Below are 23788 nucleotides of genomic sequence, written 5' to 3' on the forward strand. Positions count from 1 at the left end.
GTGGGAGTCTGGGGGCTCCTGCACCGGAAGAAATCAGTTTTTGGAAGAGGGCACCAAATGTGCCTTTCAAAGAAGTCTGGCGACTCTCAGACAGAACCCCAACCTAGCACAGAGACACCTATTTCTAAAGTTGAGGGGGTCATACCTCTCCTCTAAAGGAAATCCTTTGTTCTGTGTGACCAGATGGTAGGGGATGAAACACTCCGACAGAGTTCAAGTTGTGACAAAAAATAAGTTTTATTTTGAGTAATAGATGTGAACAAGTGCAGGTACGTATTTATTTGTCTTTAACAGCTGGGTATTTATTTGTCTTTAACCCCTTAGCTGCTGGGCCTTTCCCCCCCCAGTGCTGAGCCCTTTTTTGGCTATTTGGGGTAGTTCGCGCTTAGGGCTTCATAACTTTTTGTCCACATAAGCTAACCACGCCAAATTTGCGTCCTTTTTTTCCAACATCCTAGGGATTCTAATGGTACCCAGAGTTAGTGGTTTCCCCTGGAGGAGACCAAGAAAATAGCCAAAATACAGTGAAAATTTTGTTTTTTTCCAAAAAAATGGGAAAAAAGGGCTGCCGAAGAAGGCTTGTGGTTTTTTCCCTGAAAATGCCATCAACCAAGGGTTTCTGGTGCTGAAATCACTATCTTCCCACCTTTCAGGAACAGGCAGACTTGAATCAGAAAACCGAATTTTTCAACACAAATTTGGCATTTTACTGGGACATACCCCATTTCTACTATATTTGGTGCTTTCAGCCTCCTTCCAGTTAGTGACAGGAATGGGTGTGAAACCAATGCTGGATCCCGGAATGCTAAACATTTCTGAAAACTAGACAAAATTCTGAATTCAGCAAGGGGTCATTTGTGTAGATCCTACAAGGTTTTCCTACAGAAAATAACAGCTGAAATAAAAAAATATTGAAATTGAGCTGAAAACAACAGCCATTTTTCTTTATGTTTTACTCTGTAACTTTTTCCTGCGATGTCAGATTTCTGAAAGCAATATACCGTTTTGTCTGCTGGACTCTTCTGGTTGCGGAGATATAAAGGGCTTGTAGGTTCATCAAGAACCCTAGGTACCCAGAGCCAATAAATAAGCTGCACCCTGCAGTTGGTTTTCATTCTATACTGGGTATACAGCAATTCATTTGCTGAAATATGAAGAGTGAAAAAGAGGTATCAAGAAAACCTTTGCATTTCCAAAATGGGATCAAGATAAGGTTTTGAGAAGCAGTGGTTATTTGCACATCGCTGAATTCCGAGGTGCCCATACTAGCATGTGAATTGCAGGGCATTTCTCAAATAGACGTCTTTTTTACACACTCTCTTATATTTGGAAGGAAAAAATGTAGAGAAAGATAAGGGGCAATAACACTTGTTTTGCTATTCTGTGTTCCCCCAAGTCTCCCGATAAAAATGATACCTCACTTGTGTGGGTAGGCCTAGTGCCCGCGACAGGAAATGCCCCAAAACACAACATGGACACATCCTATTTTTTTTATAGAAAACACAGCTGTTTTTTCCAAAGTGCCTACCTGTAGATTTTGGCCTCTAGCTCAGCCGGCACATAGGGAAACCTACCAAACCTGTGCATTTCTGAAAACTAGAGACCTAGGGGAATCCAAGGAGGGGTGACTTGCGGGGCTCGGACCAGGTTCTGTTACCCAGAATCCTTTGCAAACCTCAAAAAGTGGCTAAAAAAACAAGTTTTCCTCACATTTCGGTGACAGAAAGTTCTGGAATCTGAGAGGAGCCACAAATTTCCTTCCACCCGGCGTTCCCCCAAGTCTCCCGATAAAAATGATACCTCACTTGTGTGGGTAGGCCTAGCGCCCGCGACAGGAAACGCCCCAAAGCGCAACGTGGACACATCAACATTTTTGGAAGAAAACAGAGGTGTTTTTTGAGAAGTGCCTACCTGTAGATTTTGGCCTCTAGCTCAGCCGGCACCTAGGGAAACCTACCAAACCTGTGCATTTCTGAAAACTAGAGACCTAGGGCAATCCAAGGAGGGGTGACTCGCGGGGCTCGGACCAGGTTCTGTTACCCAGAATCCTTTGCAAACCTCAAAAAGTGGCTAAAAAAACAAGTTTTCCTCAGATTTCGGTATCAGAAAGTTCTGGAATCTGAGAGGAGCCACAAATTTCCTTCCACCCGGCGTTCCCCCAAGTCTCCCGATAAAAATGATACCTCACTTGTGTGGGTAGGCCTAGCGCCCGCGACAGGAAACGCCCCAAAGCGCAACGTGGACACATCAAAATTTTTGGAAGAAAACAGAGGTGTTTTTTGAGAAGTGCCTACCTGTAGATTTTGGCCTCTAGCTCAGCCGGCACCTAGGGAAACCTACCAAACCTGTGCATTTCTGAAAACTAGAGACCTAGGGCAATACAAGGAGGGGTGACTCGCGGGGCTCGGACCAGGTTCTGTTACCCAGAATCCTTTGCAAACCTCAAAAAGTGGCTAAAAAAACAAGTTTTCCTCAGATTTCGGTGACAGAAAGTTCTGGAATCTGAGAGGAGCCACAAATTTCCTTCCACCCGGCGTTCCCCCAAGTCTCCCGATAAAAATGATACCTCACTTGTGTGGGTAGGCCTAGCGCCCGCGACAGGAAACGCCCCAAAGCGCAACGTGGACACATCAAAATTTTTGGAAGAAAACAGAGGTGTTTTTTGAGAAGTGCCTACCTGTAGATTTTGGCCTCTAGCTCAGCCGGCACCTAGGGAAACCTACCAAACCTGTGCATTTCTGAAAACTAGAGACCTAGGGCAATCCAAGGAGGGGTGACTCGCGGGGCTCGGACCAGGTTCTGTTACCCAGAATCCTTTGCAAACCTCAAAAAGTGGCTAAAAAAACAAGTTTTCCTCAGATTTCGGTGACAGAAAGTTCTGGAATCTGAGAGGAGCCACAAATTTCCTTCCACCCGGCGTTCCCCCAAGTCTCCCGATAAAAATGATACCTCACTTGTGTGGGTAGGCCTGGCGCCCGCGACAGGAAATGCCCCAAAACAGAACGTGGACACATCACATTTTTTCATAGAAAACAGTGCCTACCTGTGGATTTTGGCCTCTAGCTCAGCCGGCACCTGGGGAAACCTAGCAAACCAGCACATTTTTGTAAACTAGAAACCCAGGGGAATCCAAGATGAGGTGACTTGTGGGGCTCGGACCAGGTTCTGTTACCCAGAATCCTTTGCAAACCTCAAAATGTGGCTAAAATACCACGTTTTCCACACATTTCGGTGACAGAAAGTTCTGGAATCTGAGGGGAGCCACAAATTTCCTTCCACCCAGCGTTCCCCCAAGTCTCCCGATAAATATGATACCTCACTTGTGTGGTTAGGCCTGGTGCCTGCGACAGGAATAGATCACACAACGGTCAATGTTGGTCCTTACGTGAGGCAGCTGTTGACCCTGGGGTGATCCATTCCTGACACAGGCACTAGGTGTAGGCACTCAAGTGGGGTAGTGTTTTTATCAGGACAGGTGAGGAGTCACTGGGTGGTAGGAATGTTGTGGATCCCAGCATATTCCTGTAGTTTGTGTGACAGAAATGCGAGAAAAATTGAGTTTTTTCTCAACATTTCAGCTTTGCAGGGTATTCTGGGTAAGAAAACTTTGGGAATCCACACAAGTCACACCTCTGTGGACTCCCCCGAATGTCTAGTTTCCAGAAATGTTTGGGTTTAGTGTGTTTCTCTATATGGCCGCCGAATCCAGGACCAAAAACACAGGTGCCTGCCTTACAAAACCAGTTTGTTTTGCCATAGACAATTTTGATGTCTCCACAATATGATTTGGGTGGTGGAATTTGGGGCTGAACTAAATTGGTGAGCTCCCAAGAGAGCACTCTCTCTCTGCTTGCCGCCGCATTCACCTGCTCTCTGGGTTGGCCTAACCCACTATTACCCAGTTGCACGAACAGCTTGCGAAGGGACAGCAGGACTGTCCTCATCACCTCCCTCATAATGTACTGGAAGAGGAGTTTTCGAATGGGACTCCTCTGACTGAAAAATCACTCCCAGAGTCTGCGCCATTGTCCTATCCCTCAGATGCTGTCTCAGTATCTGATGTCTCAGTCTCTGATCCTATGTCAGAGCGGTCCTCTATAACCCGAGTGCAGGCAGCAGTCATCCATCAAGATGCCATCTCTGCTATTGGCTAAACTGTTGCTCTAAAACACTAGCCTACGTAGACAGTCACAAAATCGATGGTGTGTGTGAGATACGTGCAACAGTAGAGGCCACCTTACCTGCGCTTCTTCCCTCAATCAGCACGTACTTTCAAGACACTCAAAAAACACCTTGTCACATACCATTCGTCACAGTCTTTAGCACCTCCTGCGCCCAGTCCAACAATCATTATTGGTGCTCCCACTCCCTCCTCCTCGGATTCCCTCATTACCACCCAGCAAAAGTGCCCTTCATCTCTCCATAGACTTTACTAATGTACTCAGCTATTTACATAAAATACAGATGTGCTCTTTGCAGTAGGCATATAAACCTTCTGCGCTTCTTTATGGCACTAAAACTGCCACTAGACAAGTCGGACCCTTTTCCCCCCAGGGAAACCACACACATATTGACAAAAGTGATGTATATATGACAGCCAACCACCTGAAACTCAACTCAAGCAAAACCGAAATAATCCTCTTTGGCCCTCACCAAAAAAACCTGGGACCCCCCATGGTGGCCCACCACGCTAGGCCCTGCACCCACCCCCGCCAACTACGCACGCAACCTCAGCATCATCCTAGACTCCTCCCTCTCTATGACCCAAAAAATCAACGCTCTTACCTCCTCATGCTTCAACAAACTCCGTATACTGAAAAACATTAAAATGGATCCCCACAGAGACCAGAAAAACTGTCACTCACGCACTCATCAGCAGCAGGCTTGATTACAGAAACGCCCTCTACGTCGGCACCACTCTAAAACTCAAGTGCAAACTACACGCATCCAGAACTCAGCAGCACGACTCATCCTCGACCTCCACCGACACGAACACATCTCTCCACACCTCAAATCCCTCCACTGGCTCCCCATTGACAAAAGGATCACCTTCAAGATCCTCATCCTCACACACAAATCACTCCACAACACAGGCCCTGCCTACCTCAACGAGAGTCACCTTCCACACCCCCACACGAAACGTCCGTTCAGCTGACCTCTCTCTCGCCTCTGACCCCCGCATCAAACACACCACCACCGGGGGCAGATCCTTCTCCTACATTGCACCCAAAACATGGAACGCACTCACAACTCACATTCGCAAGACCCAAAACCTACTTCTTTTCAGGAAGAGCCTCAAAACCTGGCTTTTTGAACAGTGAACCTCCTAGCCCCTTTCCCTCCCCCCCGTCCCCCCCCCCAGCGCCTTGAGACCCTCACAGGTGAGTAGCGCGCTTTATAAATCTCTTTGATACAGATCTACCTATATATATATATATATAAATATATATCTACATAGATATATCTATAGATATATCCATGTACCTAGATATATCTATCTACATAGATATATATATATAGATATATACATATATTTTTTTTTAGTTGTTGTATGGTTTCCTTGGGGGCCAAAATGGCCCCCAGGGAAACCCTACAACATCTAAAAAAAAAATTGCCCCCACAGGGGGTCACCCTGCCCACGGGCGACCCCCTGTCATTTAATTTTTTTTTTTGTTTGTTCTTTTTTTGAAAAAAAAAAAAATCCCCTGGGGGGGGGGGGGGGGGGGGGGGGGGGCGCGATCGCGCCCCCCCCCCCCCTCCCCAGGGGGCACCTACCTTTTTATTTTTTTAGGAAAATTATGCCGGGGGGGGGGCGGCCCGTTTTCTGGGGGGGGCTGCCCCCCAAAAGTGAAATCCCTGGTGTCTAGTGGGGTTTCCTGGCCCCCGATCACAGCTGTGCTGCGATCGGGGGCCAGGAAACCGTTTCAGAAGGCCTCATAAGAAAGGGGAGAGTCTCCCCTTTCTTACGAGGCCTTTTCAAAATGTTTCCTGACCCCCCCGATCGCAGCACAGCTGCGACCGGGGGCCAGGAAACACTTTCAGGAAGGCCTCGTAAGAAAGGGGAGTGTCTCCCCTTTCTTACGAGGCCATCCTGAAAGTGTTTCCTGGCCCCCGATCGCAGCTGTGCTGCGATCGGGGGCCAGGAAACACTTTCAGGAAGGCCTCGTAAGAAAGGGGAGACTCTCCCCTTTCTTACGAGGCCTTCCCGAGCGTGAAAAAGGCCGTTTTCCCCATGAAAGCAGGAAGCGGCCGCAAGGCTGCTTCCTGCTTTCATGGGGAAAACACCTTTGCAACGTCAGCGCGCCTCGCGGCGCGCTGACGTCACAAAGGGGCGGGTGGGGGGCAGGGGGAGACACGGTAGCTTCCGTGTCTCCCGGGGGGGGGGAAAAAAAATAAAAAATAAATCCTCGGGTGCGACGCACCCGAGGATTTATTAATGCCCTTCCTGGTGTCGGCCACTGGTCGTGACCCGCACCAGGGAGGGTGTGTGGGCGTCGGCCAGTGGCCGACGCCCGCATTTAAGAGGTTAACAGTGGGGTGTTTTCTGTGGTCTGGTCTTCACTCGCCTCTCTTCTGTTGCTTTTCCGTAGGGGGTTCCCCGGGAGGCACATGTGGAAAGAAGAGAACAGGAGCGGTAAGTGGACTAGGCACTTCTGTCTATTTGCTCTTACTGTAAGTCTTTCTTTTGTTTCTGTCTTACCCCACTATTTTTTCAAGGTACTAGTTCTCCGAGTGATTCTTATGGTTAATCATATATGCTTCCTGTGTTTTTGTTCCTTCTACAGTGCTCGGTATCCTGTGCGCGGTGTCTTCGGTGACCTATACTACTATTGTGTTCTACAGTGTTTAGTGGTAAGTTTTCCGACCCTCCCCCTCCCCCTCCCCTTCGATCCCAATCCTTTCCCACCCCTTCCCCTCTCTTGTGTTGTGCTTCTGCCCCTTATTTGTCTCTCTCTCTCTCTCTCTCTCTCTCTCTCTCTCTCTCTCTCTCTCTCTCTCTCTCTCTCCACTCTTTCACTCGGATTCAGGGTCGTGGTCCCACGCACCTGTACTGCCACGCTTCTCCAGAAGCGTGGCGGGATGCAGCGGCTCGTCCCCCCGCTTGCTGGGCTTCGGGGCATCCGATGCTCGTCTCCAGCCATCTCTTCCAGGATACGAATGCTTCAACTTATTACTTTGGCTCCGTCCTCTGCTTTCGTCGTCCGTCCTCTTTCCTCCAGACTCCTCCTTTGGGAAATGGTCCACGCTTCCTCTCTCACCTTCAACTCCTCCTTCACAAAACCCGAACGCCGTACGCTCGGGTAGCGGCGATTTTGACTTCCTGACATCCCGCCACTCCAAAGCGTCCAGCCAATCACGGGAAGGTAAACTGGGCTGCTGGGGCCCACCAGTGGCAGTGTCAGCACAAGCAAAGTCCGAGTGCGGGCGAAAAGGTTCCAGCCCGTCACATTCTGCCTTCCCCTGTCCGAGATAAGCTCAGCAGCATGGGGTCGGCAGCAGCACTGGCTTGCATGCAGACCCTGTAAGCATGTAGAGGCAGACATTGGGGATCCTCTAAGGAACCCCCAAAGTACATGGTAGCAAGCAACGAATAATGGAAGCAGTGTAGTTGCATGATTCAAACATGTTTGATATCAAACATGGCTAGGTATGGATAAACCATAACATAATTTAACAACTCGTAATGACCAGCATCTACTACATACCTTAGAATTGTTTCCCCGCACTTAGAAAGCCAAGAAAATTGAGTCTGTGGTTTGTAGGGTTATCTCTGCTCATGCAGGGGTACCCGAACACTTAGAACCGTACAACTTGTCCTTGGGCTGAAGAGCCGACCATAGGGGTGACTTACAGGGTATGGGGTCCTCAGTTGAGTAAAAGAAATAGAGGAGGGGCCCCACGGATGCCCTCCTCCCAACAACATTGTGCCAACTCCTGGGCCCTGATCCACCCCCGGGGAATTTAGGAGGGAGCCATATGTGCTCGATCGCAGAAAAGTTCAGAGGTCGACAAACTTTATAACACCGTAACTTAGGCCCCATTCAGCTGACTTGGATGATTGTGGGCTAATGGTACTCCTGTTGACGAGCTCTAGTCAAAAGGGGCAGTTACAATTACCCTTCTCACCTCCAAAGTGGTGCAGTCCTCAAAAGAGCTGATCCCCCTGGTTCCCTGTGCCAGCTCTCATTTTGATCTTTGCTTCAGGGCGCAGAAAAGTTCAGAACTTTCCCCCCAACTGATGCTCATGGGGCTTAAGGGGGCAAGCCTCACTGGCCCTTGGGGAGACCCACTGGTCATGGGGACAGCTAGGCAGAGTCCTTGGTCCTGAGCGGGGGTCAAGGAGTTCCTTCTTATTTTCCATGGTGATCCCAGGATCCAGCAGCAAAGTATAGAAAAATCCACAGGCAAGCGAGAGTCTTCCCCCTTGGGCCCGACTTCTTAAAGGGAAGAGGAAGCTTCCTGAAGTCAGGCACCCCTGGCCATTCCCAGAGTGCCATGCCAACTCTCCACCCCTGTCCCAACCCTTCTGCACAGCATGCTGGGACACTCCAAAATGGCATCATGCAGGAGACACTGGTCACATCTGCTCAAGGGAGTTGGAGGTGGGGATTTCATCCCTTGCTGACATTACTGCCAGGGCCTTGCTCATCATAAGTTCAAAGTGAGTAACCCCCTCCCCAGCAGTGGCTCCAGTTGTCTGGGCACTCTCCTTTGATCAGTGGGCTTGGGCAGGCCCATCCGTGGTACAGTGTGACAGCTGAGTGGTTAATGCAAATAATTTCGCCTCGCCCCTTTCTTCCTCAGGAGCTGGGAAAAATGCTGTTAATTGTTCTTTTTGTGTGGGACGGCCTTTGGTTCCTGCTGCTGGAGAGAAATATAATTAACTGGGCAAAGAATGGTGACAAAAGGCATGGGCTCTGATCCTGGAAATATGAAAACACTGGATGGGCCATAAGGTGTACAGATATCGTTTTTGAAGTTACAAAATTGATTTTCCCTGCACAGGTTGCACTCTAATTCAAGATGTCAATGGTCTCTGTAGAGATTTGAAACTGCACTCTAAGGCAGTTCTCTCTATGTGTATAATGGAATGTCACTATAGACAAAACAGTAAATCACATTGACCTTCCCCATTAGTGTACACTAACCTTATAAGGCCTATCCCAGTGGAATATTTAGGCTCTATTGCGCCAGGCTACCTGTGCGCAGTTACTGGGCTCTGCACAACAGTGCAGTGGTTTCTCACGGGCCGCAGGCATGCGTTCACATGTCACCAGCCAAGTGCCCCTTGCAATGCTGCATGTAGGGGCTGTAAGGAAATGCCTCCTTGGCATGGTTACCCCCTGACATTTTGCCTTTGCTGATGCTAAGTTTGATTGAAAGTGTACTGGGACCCTGCTAACCAGGCCCCAGCACCAGTATTCTTTCTCTAAACTGTACCTTTGCTTCCACAACTGGCACAGCCCTGGTACTCAGATAAGTCCTTTGAAACTGGTACCCCCTGGTACCAAGGGCCCTGATGCCAGGGAAGGTCTATAAGTGCTGCAGCATGTCTTATGCCACCCTGGGGACCCCTCACTCAGCACATGCACACTGCCTCACAGGTTGTGTGCGCTGGTGGGGAGAAAATGACTAAGTCGACATAGCACTCCCCTCAGAGTGCCATGCCAACCTCACACTGCCTGTGGTATAGGTAAGTCACGCCTCTAGCAGGCCTTACAGCCCTAAGGCAGGGTGCACTATACCACAGGTGAGGGCATATGTGCATGAGCATTATGCCCCTACAGTGTCTAAGCAAAAACCCTAGACATTGTAAGTGCAGGGTAGCCATAAGAGTATATGGTCTGGGAGTTTGTCAAACACGAACTCCACAGTTCCATAATGGCTACACTGAAATCTGGGAGGTTTGGTATCAAACCTCTCAGCACAATAAATGCACACTGATGCCAGTGTGGAATTTATTACATCTTAGATATGCCCCCTAAATGCCAAACTGACTTCTAGTGTGGGGCTGAACAGTTTCTGCCAGCCTGCCACAACCAGACATGTGGAGAGTGCCTTTGTCACTCTGTGGCCAGGAGCAAAGCCTGTACTGGGTGGAGGTGCTTCTCACCTCCCCCTGCAGGAACTGTAACACCTGGCGGTGAGCCTCAAAGGCTCACCCCTTTTGTTACAGCGCCCCAGGGAATCCCAGCTAGTGGAGATGCCCGCCCCTTCGGCCACTGACCCCACTTTTGGCAGCAAGGCTGGTGGAGATAATGAAAAAAACTAGGAGGAGTCACCCACCAGTCAGCACAGCCCCTAAGGTGTCTTGAGGTGAGGTGACCCCTGCCTTTAGAAATCCTCCATTTTAGGTTTGGAGGATTCCCCCAATAGGATTAGGGATGTGCCCCCCCCCCTCAGGGAATAGGCACAAAGAGGGTGTAGCCACCTTCCAGGACAGTAGCCATTGGCTACTACCCTCCCAGACCTAAACACCCCACTAAATTTAGTATTTAGGGGCACCCCAGAACCCAGGAAATTAGATTCCTGCAACCTGAACTACAAAGAAGGACTGCTGACCTACAAACCTGCAGAGACGACGGACGACGACAACTGCTTTGGTCCCAGCCCTACCGGCCTGTCTCCAGAATCGAAAACCTGCAACCAGTGATGCATCCAACAGGACCAGCGACCTCTGAAGCCTCAGAGGACTGCCCTGAACCCCAGGAGCAAGAAACTCCTGTGAGGCTCTGCTCAACAACAGCTACATCTTTGCAACAAAGAAGCAACTTTCAAAGAACTCACTCTTCCCGCCGGAAGCGCAAGATTTCACACACTGTACCCGACACCCTTGGCTCGAGATTCAGAGAACAAACACCACAGGGAGGACTACCCAGCGACTGCGACCGTGTGAGTATCCCTAGACGACCCCCCTGTGTCCCCACAGTGACGCATGAAGAGAGAATCTAGAGGCCCACCTGACCGTGACTGCCTGGACCAAGCACTGCACCCGCAGCCCCCAGGACCTGAAGGAACCGAACCTTAGTGTAAGAGTGACCCCCAGGCGACCCTCTGCCTAGCCCAGGTGGTGGCTGTCCCAAGAAGCCCCCCGTGCGTGTGTGCCTGCACCGCTAGAGTGACCCCCGCGTCTCCCCCCCCCCCAGTGCTCTACAAAACCCCCCTGAGGACGCAGGTACTTACCTGCTGGCAGACTTGAACCGGAGTACCCCTGTTCTCCATAGGCGCCTATGTGTTTTGGGCACCTCATTGACCTCTGCACCTGACCGGCCCTGGGCTGCTGGTGTGGTAACTTTGAGGTTGCCTTGAACCCCCAACGGTGGGCTGCCTATGCTCAGGAACTGAGACTTGTAAGTGTCTTACTTACCTCACAATCTAACCTTTACTTACCTCCCCCAGGAACTGTTGATTTTTGCAGTGTCCACTTTTAAAATAGCTTATTGCATTTTAACAAAAACTGTATACGTTATTGCTCTAATTCAAAGTTCCTAACTTACCTGTGTGGAGTACCTTGCATTTTATTTATTTACTTCAAATCTTGAACATGTGGTTCTAAAAATAAACTAAGAAAATATATTTTTCTATATAAAAACCTATTGGCCTGGAGTAAGTCTGAGTGTGTGTTCCTCATTTATTGCCTGTGTGTGTACAACAAATGCTTAACACTGCCCTCTGATAAGCCTACAGCTCGACCACACTACCACAAAATAGAGCATTAGAATTATCTAATTTTGCCACTATCTTACCTCTAAGGGGAACCCTTGGACTCTGTGCACACTATTTCTTACTTTGAAATGGTACATACAGAGCCAACTTCCTACAGGGGCCTTATCCTAAAAGGCAGACAACGGTGGTAAACATGTGATGCCTGTTTGCCATATGATTCCCATGGGTAAGACACAGGTAGTGAGACTCGCCCACAGTAAAAAGTACAAAACCAGGTGATAATAAAAATAAAGTGAAAATCCAGGCATACTGAATGGGCAGAACCCAAATGCAACAACTAAATACTTTTTAACCACATTGTATTTCAATAACTCATACTGTAGGTCAATTCCTATTAACATAATATTTTCTGAACAGCATAAACTACTAAGCAAGACTAAGCAAGATTGCATGTATTTTCAGTTATAACCAAATGGACAGTGGTCAAGGAAAAAAGTTTTTTCATAAGATTTGTCAAACTGCATTAACTGTATTATTCAAGGACTTTTGTACCTACTAGGTTGAATCCCTCATATAATGATACAGGAATTGTATTTTCATACCTTCTGCACAAAGACACTGATGGGACCACCATGAAGTTTTCTTTTGGAATAATTAAAACTTTTTAAATTAGAAAACAGTCATTGTGCTGTCACAACAATATTAACTTGAACTTCTATCAGCCCACCAGAAACCTCCGCTACAATTCCCTTTCTCCAACATCGGACCTAGCAGATACTGAGGTCGCTCCTTCTCCTACCTAGCAGCAAAGGCATGGAAAGAGCTACACTTCATCCGACGACCTACCCATCCGTTCCAGAGTTCCAAAAGCCCCCAAAGACTTGGCTTTACGGCTTATCAACTGGACCTTGCCCGCACCACATGAGTGACAAGAAGCGCTCTACAAATCTGCTGATTGAATGAACAATATTGGAACTAAAATAAATGATATACGTTTCTCAGAGTTATTTAATTCCCTAACAGATCCATTGGGGCCTCTTAACATCCATTTAGGGATTATACCTTCTCCAATATTGAGTTGAAGCCTAAAGAAAAACACTGGCCAAGAAAAAACAATTTAGAAACATATGACAATGTAATTAATCCAAGATTTTTTTAAACAAAAATGTGTCATTTATTTGTTTGAAAATAAATAACTGTCTCTTGAAAAAACCACTGACCACTATGTTTGTAATTTAAGATCAGTTTTCGGACACATGATTTAGGACTGGAAGTATAAAACAACACCTCCCCAATTTCAGCTAATAAATCTTCAGACCATTTCCCTATAGTCTAATGAGTAAAACTCAAAACAATCTTTGCCATACTAAATTAGCCCAATAAAAGACAACACCATCAATACACAAACTGATTTTGGGGTAGGATTTTTTTCTGAGCCAATTAAAAAATAGGTATCACATAAAACTGAGTTTCTCTAAGTGAAAATGTGCATGGCCCAGTTAATCCAATAATACATTACCTAAGTTCAATAACAGGAGCAAACAACATGGCAATAATGGCAGGAAGCCCAGGAATATTCGGCATCAATGAAGTTTCCCTAAGTAGCATTGTAGAACCTGTAAAAGAGAAGCAAAGGCAGTTGCATCTGGAGATAATATGGTAATCTCTGTAGTTTTTTTCCATTGGTATAACTCTTACATTCTGGTAGATATGAATTTTATATAAGAACATGCTTACAATTAAATAGCAACTGGATGGAATATTTGTAAAGGGTTTTAGAACCTACAACCCTTCCTCAAGTTATATACCCAGTTACAGACTAACAAGAAAAACGTAAATACTTTAAATAAACTTGGTGCTGATGGATACTGTGTTCCTGATGCAAATTATTTCCCTTTACAAAGTACAAACAGCAACTCAAGCCTTTCTTTTTTGATGCAGTCCTTTTTCGGGCAAACACCACTTAAATCCCAGACTGTCAAGCTAGTGCAGGCACCTTCATTCCGACACAAACATGCTGGAGCAAAAATTGAGCGGTCACATTCATGTCACTCAGACTTGGGTATTCCCAGCTACACAGGGCCTCAGAAGATATGAGAAGCAGGATGGGATGCAGATTGGTGATAATCTGTAGATTCAACACAGTCTTCATCGAAGGTAAGCACTTTATTCTAAGGGACGCTAATCCCTCTGCAGAATGTATCTATTTTTAATATTTCCCAAGGAATAAAAAAACTGGCTGTAGAACCTCAAATACAAGAAGAATAGACACACCTCAAAGGTATGTTGGACCACATAACGTGTAATCCCTATTTAAATATGGCAACAGCTCAGCAAGCTACTGCTGCATAGGGTGTCACGGTGACTGCATTTTCCTTCACAGCACAGATATTATTTCCACACGTGGGTATCTCTCAAAACAAAAGAAAAGATGGGCCTCTGCCAGTCCCTATTGAGCATCAGTCAATATCTAAATGACCATCTAAGTGCTCCCTTGCAAATTTCCTGCCTCATAACTTGGTGCAGTAAAGCTAAATTCAAATTCAAGGTAAAATCAATGTTATTAGAATTTCAACACCATGCAAAAACATGTTATACTAATTGAAATATATTTCTGTACCACTACATAAAAAGCTCTTAGTTTGCTGAATCCCCCAATAAGGAGGTGTTGTCATTAACAGAAGAAATCCTCATTTCCTGAGCAAATACTGCATATATCTGTATCAACTGAAAGTTTTGGTGTCCTATATTTTGAAAACTATCAAACTATTTCAGCGAAATCAATTAACTTTTGCTTTCCTTATCCAGATGTATATAAAACAGACTGATACTTGGTGGCAAAATTCTAAATCTTCGTTTTGCCTACTTTCTCAAATTAATCCCAGGAACCACCAACATATATATGATGTAACTTCAACCATATACATTTTGTAGTTTCAACTCAAAGAATTTTAAGAGATGGTGGTCTCTTAGTGAAGTGTAGGCAGTGTATAAAAGCCAGGCTCTCAACAGAAAGCGGTGGAGGAGGAGCCAAGGCTTACCTAGGAGACATGCGAAACCACTGTAGTCACACTGCACTTACACACATGAATGAAAACACTAATTTGAACAAAAATAAAGATACTTTATTTTTGGTCACACAATACCACAAAATACTAGAAGGGCAACCCTCCAATAAGAGGTAAGGAATACACTAATTATATACACTAGTAAACAGTAAGAGGCACAGAAAAGGTTAGAAAACAGTGCAAATGCAGATAGGCAATAGTGACCCTAGGGGGAGCCCAAACCATATACTAAAAAAAGGGAATGAGAACACAAGACCCCCACCTAGGTAAGGTGAATATGTAGAGGGGAGCTGGGTGTACTAGAAAACCACAGAGGAACCACAGTACCCCCTCCAGCGACCAGGAAAGCAGGAGTAAATCACTGGAATTTCCCCAAACCACCCAAAAGGAAGGAAAAGGAAAATAAAAAGAAGAGCCCCAGACAAGACTGCAAGAAACCAGCGGTGGATTCCTGGAGAGGAAGAGCTGTGGAGAGATGGGGCCAAGTCCAAAGGCTACAGTGGAGTCCAGGATGGGTAGGAGCTACTACCCAAACAGTTGTACTTGGAGGAGTTGGTCGACAGTGAGGAAGAACATGTCAGCACTGTAGCCCTGGAGCCGGAGAAGAGTTCCTGAGGGATGCAGAAGATGTCCGACGCTGGAATGAAGATTGCAGATGGGTGTTGGTGCAGGAATTTCACGAACAAGCCTTGGCAAAGGCAAATTTGCGGTTAGTGGAAAAATGGTGCTGCCGGGGACCAGCAAGGGGCAGGAGGACTCAACCCAGGAGGAGGACCCAGAGGGGACCCTCAGCGACACAGGGAGCCCCACAGGAGCAAAGGCAGTACCCAAAGGAGTCCCACAGGACTGGGACACAAGAGTTGCAGAAGGCACCCATGTAGCACTACAGAAAGGGATCCCACGAGTACCACGCAGAGGGTTGTGCGTCGCAGGAAGGAGTGCGGAGGGCTGGAGATACGCGTAGCCTGAAGTTCCCTTGGAGGAGATGCAAGCAAGCCTTGGCAGCTGCTAGAGATGCGTTGCACATGGGGGTACTATCCTGCGTAGGAAGGCAAGGGCTGACTTCCACCAAAGTTGGAAAGCTGGGTGAGAGGCCCAAGAGGACTACTCTGGATCACCACCAGTGATGCAGGATCCATGAAGCTCAGGATGAGAGGAAATCCACCCAGCCAGTCTTATTTGCAGTAGGTGCCTGTGGATGCAGGGGAGTGACTCCTTCACTTAAAGGGAGATTCCTTCTTGGTGCAGACTGAAGACTTGCCGCCCTAGGAGGATGCAAAGCAAGGGCAATGTTGCAAGGAGCCGGAGAAACAATGTTGCAGAGCAGTCTTGTCGCTGTAGCTGCAGATTGTAGGTTCCTGTGAAGTCCAGTTGCGGTTTCAGTGGCCAGAAGACAAAGTAAACGTTGCAGAGGAGTCCTGCTGGAGTCTTGCACATCGAATCTGAGGACCCCCCAGCCCGCAGAGAGAGACACTAAAGTACATAGCCCTGAAGTACAAGTTACTTACTTCAGTAACTAAATATCTGGTAGAGACAGAGACATATTCTAGTTGCAGATACCTTACCTTAGCATTTTCCCCCACGTGTAACACTGGATCAAGAGATTTTTTTGACGAGCAACACCCTTGTGCGTCGGTAGGTGGCATCGGTAGACTCCACGAGTGGCATAGTCGTAGTGATGACATCGGGAGTACTACATAGACGCCGACTCAGTGCAGGGACGTCAGTTTCTTTTAACGTCTTTCCATGCCATAGCGCAGAGCCGCAAAGGACACTGAGATTGGTGCGCCAGAGCTAAGGACCTGAATGGAGAATCCCTGCTGTAGGAAAATGGCTCCTTGTTGCAGTTACCCCCCCACACTTTTTTCCTGATATCGATGCTGACTTGACTGATAATTGTGCTGGGACCCTTCTAACCAGGCCTCAGCACCAGTGTTCTTTCATTAAAAATGTACCATTGTTTCCAAAATTGGCACAGCCCTGGAACACAGATAAGTCTCTTGTAAAGGGTACCAGTGGTACCCAGGGCCCTATGACCAGGGAAGGTCCCTAAGGGCTGCAGCACGCTGCCATTACAGATCGCGTGTGTTGGTGGGGAGAAAAAGGCAAAGTCGACATGGTGTCCCCCTCAGGATGCCATGCACACAAAATACTGCCTGTGGCATAGGTAAGTCACCCCTCTAGCAAGTGTTAAAGCCCTAAGGCAGGGTGCACTATACCTCAGGAGAGGGCATAACTGCGTGAGCAATATGCCCCTACAGTATCTAAGTCCATTCTTGGACTTAAGTACAGTGTGGCCATATTAAGTATATGGTCTGGGAGCTTGTCAAAACAAACTCCACAGCTCCATAATGGCTACACTAAATACTGGAAAGTTTGGTATCAAACTTCTCAGAATAATAATCCCACATTGATGCCGGTGCTGGATTTATTACAAAATGCACACAGAGGGCATCGTAGAGATGCCCCCTGTATTTTACCCAATCCTTCAGTGCAGGACTGACTTGTCTGTGCCAGCCTGCCACGGAGGGACGAGTTTCAGACCTCCTGGGGTGAGAGCCTTTGTGCTCTCTGAGGCCAGAAACAAAGCCTGCACTTCACATCTCCCCCCTGCAGGAACTGTAACACCTAGCAGTGAGCCTCAAAGGCTCAGGCGTCGTGTTACAATGTCCCAGAGTACTCCAGCTAGTGGAGATGCCCGCCCGCCGGACACAGCCTCCACTTTTGGCGGCAAGTACGAGGAGATAATGAGAAAAACAAGGAGGAGTCACCCCTTCAGCCAGGTCCACCCCTATGGTGACCAGAGCTGAAGTGACCCCCTCCTTAGAAAATCGGCCATCTTGCTTTGGAGGATTTAGCCCTACAGGAACAGGGATGTGCCCCCCTCCCCAAAGGGAGGGGGCACACAGAGGGTGTAGCCACCCTCAGAGATAGTAGCCATTGGCTACTGCCCTCCAGCCCTAAACACGCTCCTAAAACTAGTATTTAGGGGCGACCCTGAACCGAGGAAAACAGATTCCTGATGACCTGAAACAAGAAGAAGGACTACTGACCTGAAAGCCCCGCAGAGACGACAGAGACCAAAACTGACTTGGCCCCAGCCCTACTGGCCTGTCTCCAGACTCAAAGAACCTGCAACATCAATGCATCCAGCGGGACCACCGACCTCTGCTGACTCAGAGGACTGCCCTGCAACCCAAAGGACCAAGAAACTCCAGTGGTCAGCGGCTGTGTCTAAACTACAAAGAAGAAACCCTCTTTAAATGGACTTCAGCCTCACTCCAGAACAACATTCTGCACCCGACGCCCCGGCTCGTGTCCAGAAGAACCAACACTGCAGAGAGGACCCCCAGTTGACTCCAACGACGTGTACACCCTGAGACGACCTCCCTGCACCCCCACAGTGACGCCTCCAGAGAGATTCCGGAGGCTCCCCCTGACCGCGACTGCCCGTTAACAAAGAACCCGCGCCTGGAAGAAGAACTGCACCCGCAGCCACCAGGCCAGAGAGAAACCGACTGTAGGAAAGTACCATCTTGCCTGGCATGTTACCCCCATATTTCACTGTATATATGTTGTTTTAATGTATGTGTCACGGGGACCCTGCCAGCCAGGGCCCCAGTGCTCATAAGTGTGCCCTGTATGTGTTCCCTGTGTGATGACTAACTGTCTCACTGAGGCTCTGCTAACCAGAACCTCAGTGGTTATGCTCTCTCTGCTTTCTAAATTGTCACTAACAGGCTAGTGACCAATTTCACCAATTCACATTGGCATACTGGAACACCCTTTTAATTCCCTAGTATATGGTACTAAGGTACCCAGGGTATTGGGGTTCCAGGAGATCCCTATGGGCTGCAGCATTTCTTTTGCCACCCATAGGGAGCTCTGACAATTCTTACACAGGCCTGCCACTGCAGCCTGAGTGAAATAACGTCCATGTTATTTCACAGCCATTTACCACTGCACTTAAGTAACTTATAAGTCACCTATATGTCTAACCTTCACCTGGTGAAGGTTGGGTGCTCAGTTACTTAGTGTGTGGGCACCCTGGCACTAGCCAAGATGCCCCCACATTGTTCAGGGCAAATTCCCCGGACTTTGTGAGTGCGGGGACACCATTTCACACGTGCACTATACATATGTATAGCGTCACAATGGTAACTCCGAACATGGCCATGTAACATGTCTAAGATCATGGAATTGTCACCCCAATGCCATTCTGGCATTGGGGAGACAATTCCATGATCCCCCGAGTCTCTAGCACAGACCCGGGTACTGCCAAACTGCCTTTCCCCGGGTTTCACTGCAGCTGCTGCCAACCCCTCAGACAGGTTTCTGCCATCCTGGGGTCCAGCCAGGCTTGGCCCAGGAAGGCAGAACAAAGGACTTCCTCAGAGAGAGGGTGTTACACCCTCTCCCTTTGGAAAAAGGTGTCAGGGCTGGGGAGGAGTAGCCTCCCCCAGCCTCTGGAAATGCTTTGATGGGCACAGATGGTGCTCATCTCTGCATAAGCCAGTCTACACCGGTTCAGGGATCCCCCAGCCCTGCTCTGGCGCGAAACTGGTCAAAGGAAAGGGGAGTGACCACTCCCCTGACCTGCACCTCCCAGGGGAGGTGCCCAGAGCTCCTCCAGTGTGCTCCAGACCTCTGCCATCTTGGATACACAGAGGTGTTGCTGGCACACTGGACTGCTCTGAGTGGCCAGTGCCATCAGGTGACGTCAGAGACTCTTTCTGATAGGCTCTTAACTGTGTTACTAGCCTATCCTCCTTCCTAGGTAGCCAAACCTCCTTTTCTGGCTATTTAGGGTCTCTGCTTTGGGGAATTCTTTAGATAACGAATGCAAGTGCTCATCCGAGTTCCTCTGCATCTCTCTCTTCACCTTCTGCCAAAGGAGCGACCGCTGACTGCACAGGACGCCTGCAAAAACGCAACAAAGTAGCAAAGACGACTACTGCAACCTTGTATCGCTTCTCCTGCCGCCTTCTCAACTGTTTCCTGGTGGTGCATGCTCTGGGGGTAGCCTGCCTCCTTTCTGCACCAGGAGCTCTGAAGAAATCTCCTGTGGGAAGACGGAATCCTCCTCCTGCAACCGCAGGCAACAAAAGACTGCGTCACCGGTCCGCTGGGTCCCCTCTCAGCACGACGAGCGTGGTCCCTGGAACTCAGCAACTCTGTCCAAGTGACTCCCACAGTCCAGTGACTCTTCAGTCCAAGTTTGGTGGAGGTAAGTCCTTGCCTCCCCACGATAGACTGCATTGCTGGGTACCGCATGATTTGCAGCTGCTCCAGCTCCTGTGCACTCTTCCAGGATTCCCTTTGTGCACAGCCAAGCCTGGGTCCCCCACACTCTAACCTGCAGTGCACAACCTCCTGAGTTGTCCTCCGGCGTCGTGGGACTCCCTTTTGTGTCTTCGGTGAGCTCCGGTTCACTCCTCTTCCAGGTGCCTGTTCTGGTACTTCTGCGGGTGCTGCCTGCTTCTGTGAGGGCTCCCTGACTTGCTGGGCGCCCCATCTGTCTCCTCATCCAAGTGGCAACATTCTGGTCCCTCCTGGGCCACAGCAGCATCCAAAAACCCTAACCGTGACCCTTGCAGCTAGCAAGGCTTGTTTGCAGTATTTCTGCGGGGGAACACCTCTGCAAGCTTCTTCACGACGTGGGACATCCATCCTCCAAAGGGGAAGTTTCTAGCCCTCTTCGTTCTTGCAGAATCCACAGCTTCTACCATCCGGTGGCAGCTTCTGTGCACCCTCAGCTGGCATTTCTTGGGCATCTGCCCACTCTCGACTTTGTCGCGACTCTTGGACTTGGTCCCCTTGTTCCACAGGTACTCTCGTCCGCAAATCCACTTTGGTTGCATTGCTGGTGTTGGTCTTCCTTGCAGAACTCCCCTATCACGACTTCTGTGCTCTCTAGGGAATATAGGTGCACTTTACACCTACTTTTCAGGGTCTTGGGGTGGGCTATTTTTCTAACCCTTACTGTTTTCTTACAGTCCCAGCGACCCTCTACAAGCTCACATAGGTTTGGGGTCCATATGTTATTCGCATTCTACTTTTGGAGTATATGGTTTGTGTTGCCCCTATACCTATGTGCTCCTATTTCAATCTACTGTAACTTTACATTGCTTGCATTACTTCCTTTTGCTATTACTGCATATTTTTGGTATTGTGTACATATATCTTGTGTATATTTGGCATCCTCATACTGAGGGTACTCACAGAGATACTTTTGGCATATTGTCATAAAAATAAAGTACCTTTATTTTTAGTATATCTGTGTATTGTGTTCTCTTATGATATTGTGCATATGACACCAGTGGTATAGTAGGAGCTTTGCATGTCTCCTAGTTCAGCCTAAGCTGCTCTGCTATAGCTACCTTCTATCAGCCTAAGCTGCTAGAAACACCTCTTCTACACTAATAAGGGATAACTGGACCTGGTACAGAGTGTAAGTACCCCTTGGTACCCACTACAAGCCAGGCCAGCCTCCTACACCGACCACCAGTGCAGCAACGACCAGCAGGCAGCCCTCACCCTTGCCCAGTTGGTGGCTGGCCCGAGAAGCCTCCCTGTGCCCTGCCTGCATCGCCAGAGTGACCCCCGGGCCACTCCATTGATTTCTATCTAAAACCCGACACCTACTTTGCACACTGCACCCGGCTGCCCCTGTGCCGCTGAGGGTGTATTTTGAGTGCCTCTTTGTGATCCCTCCCCAGTGCTCTACAAAACCCACCTGGTCTGCTCCCCGAGGACACAGGTACTTACCTGCTAGCAGACTGGAACCGGAGCACCCCTGGTTTCCATAGGCGCCTATGTTATTTGGGCCCTACTTTGACCTCTGCACCTGACCAGCCCTGTGTTGGTGGTGCTGGGTGTTTGGGATTGACTTGAACCCCCAACGGCGGGGCTGCCCATGCCCCAGAGACTGAACTTTTAAGTGCTTTACTTACCTGCTAAACTAACTTGTACTTACATCCCCCAGAAATTGTTGATTTTTGCCCTCTGTCCACTTTTGAAATAGCTTATTGCCATTTTTGCCAAAACTGTGTACATTACTGTTTGAATTCTAAGTTCCATATTTACCTATGGCAAGTACCTTACAATGTATGTACTTACTTGAATTCTGAATCTTTTGGTTCTAAAATAAATTAAGAAAATAACATTTTTCTATATAAAAACCTACTGGCCTGGAGTTAGGCCTTTGAGTGTGTGTTCTCATGTATTGCCTGTGTGTGTGTACAACAAATGCTTAACACTACCCTCTGATACACCTACTGCTCGACCACACTACCACAAACTAGAGCATTAGAATGATCAAATGTTGCCACTATCAACCTCTAAGGGGAACCCTTGGACTCTGTGCACACTATCTCGCACTTTGAGATAGTATATACAGAGCCAACTTCCTATACCTGTCCCTTGAAGTAAGTTCGCAAGCGAGGAGGATGGGTGGGCGGGTAAGGAATCTGCAACTAGAATGTGTCTCTATCAGATATTTCATTACCGAAGGCGAGAAACTTGAACATCTGATAGAGACTTCTAGTTGCAGATTCCTCACCTTAGAATAGATACCCAAGCAATGCCATCCTCAGAGGTGGGCTGCGAACCAAGATCATACTAAAAGTCCTGCAGGACCGAATGACCAAAGTAGCCGTCCCAACGGACCTTACTGTCCAGGCAGTAATGTTTAGCAAACATGTGCAGGGATGCCCACGTAGTTGCCTGGCAGATATTCAGGACAGGAACTCCGTATGCTAACGCAGTGGAAGCAGCAGGTCCTCTGGTGGAATGAGCGGGCAAGCCCTCAGGGGGTTGCCTCTTGGCCAAAGTGTAGCACATCTTGATGCAAAGAAGTACCCATCAAGAGATAGTACGTTTTTGGACCGCTTTCCCTTTCGTCACACCCATATAACCAACAAAGAGATGATCGTCCACCCAGAAATCTTTAGTACGATTTAGATAGAATGCCAATGCTCTTTTTGGGTCAAGACGGGGGAGTCTCTCCTGCTCATGAGAAGGATGTGGAGGTCCATAAAAAGTAGACAAGGTGATGGACTGGCCTACATGAAAAGGCGTAACAACATTTGGAAGGAAGGAAGCCTTACTGCGCAACACCACTTTGTCAGGGTTCACAGACACGTATGTAGGAAGCTGGCTCTGTATATACTATATAAAAATCAGATACAGTGCGCACAGATTCCAGGGCTTCCCCACAAGGCTTGACACAGGCAATAAGAGATAATACTAATGCTCTATTTGTGGAACTGTTGAAAACTGCAGTGTCCACTTTTAAAATAGCTTTTTGCCATTTTAAGAAAAACTGTACATTGTTGATTCCATTCAAAGTTCTAAGAATTACTATCAAAGTACCTTTCATTTAATGTACTCGCCTGCTAAATTAATCTTGTGGCTCTAGAAATAAAGTAAGAAAGAATATTTTTTATATAAAAACCTATTGGTCTGGAGTTAAGTCACTGAGTGTGTGTTTTCACTTTTTGCTTGTGTGTGTACAACAAATGCTTAACACTTCCCTCTGATAAGCCTAACTGCTTGACCACACTACCACAAATATAGCATTAGTATTATCTCTTATTGCCTCCTTCAGCTTCCTACACTGAGCCAAAGTGAGAATCTCCTTTTTGAGGAAAAGATTGAGGGTGTGGAGGTCTAGGATAGGTCGAAGACCCTTGTTCTTTCTGGGTATGAGACAGGAGGGGGAATAGCAACCACTGCCTTCTTCTGATATCGGAACCCTCTCTATGGCTCAATTGGCCAAGAAAGTAATAACTTACCTGTGGAGGAAGGTCAAATGATACTCCGTCATACGATTAAGTGTTGGGTGTATAAGGAGTGGAGGGGTGATGATTCGAAGGGACAGGAGTAGCCCCTAAGGAATGATCCGTAAGACCCACCTGTCCCTGTAATGGACTGCCAGTGGTGGAGATGATGGTGGATTCTCCCACCAACTAGACACCCATGGTATTTTAGGGTCAGATTAGGAGGGCTTAGAGGCTGCAGCTGCCAGGGGGCTGGTGGTTGTGGCTAACCTC

General features: G+C 47.9%; 1 protein-coding gene across 1 annotated transcript in view; it reads right to left on the reverse strand.

Moving 5' to 3' along the window:
* TDRD9 (tudor domain containing 9) overlaps window positions 1-23788 on the reverse strand; it is a 2107755-nt gene that overhangs the window by 179978 nt on the left and 1903989 nt on the right. The window contains exon 33 of the mRNA XM_069207577.1: window positions 13187-13283. Within this exon, the coding sequence (XP_069063678.1) occupies window positions 13187-13283 (97 nt within the window). The remainder of the gene's footprint in view (window positions 1-13186; window positions 13284-23788) is intronic.

The sequence above is a fragment of the Pleurodeles waltl genome, chromosome 9 (assembly GCF_031143425.1).
Source record: "Pleurodeles waltl isolate 20211129_DDA chromosome 9, aPleWal1.hap1.20221129, whole genome shotgun sequence".
Lineage (NCBI taxonomy): Eukaryota > Metazoa > Chordata > Amphibia > Caudata > Salamandridae > Pleurodeles > Pleurodeles waltl.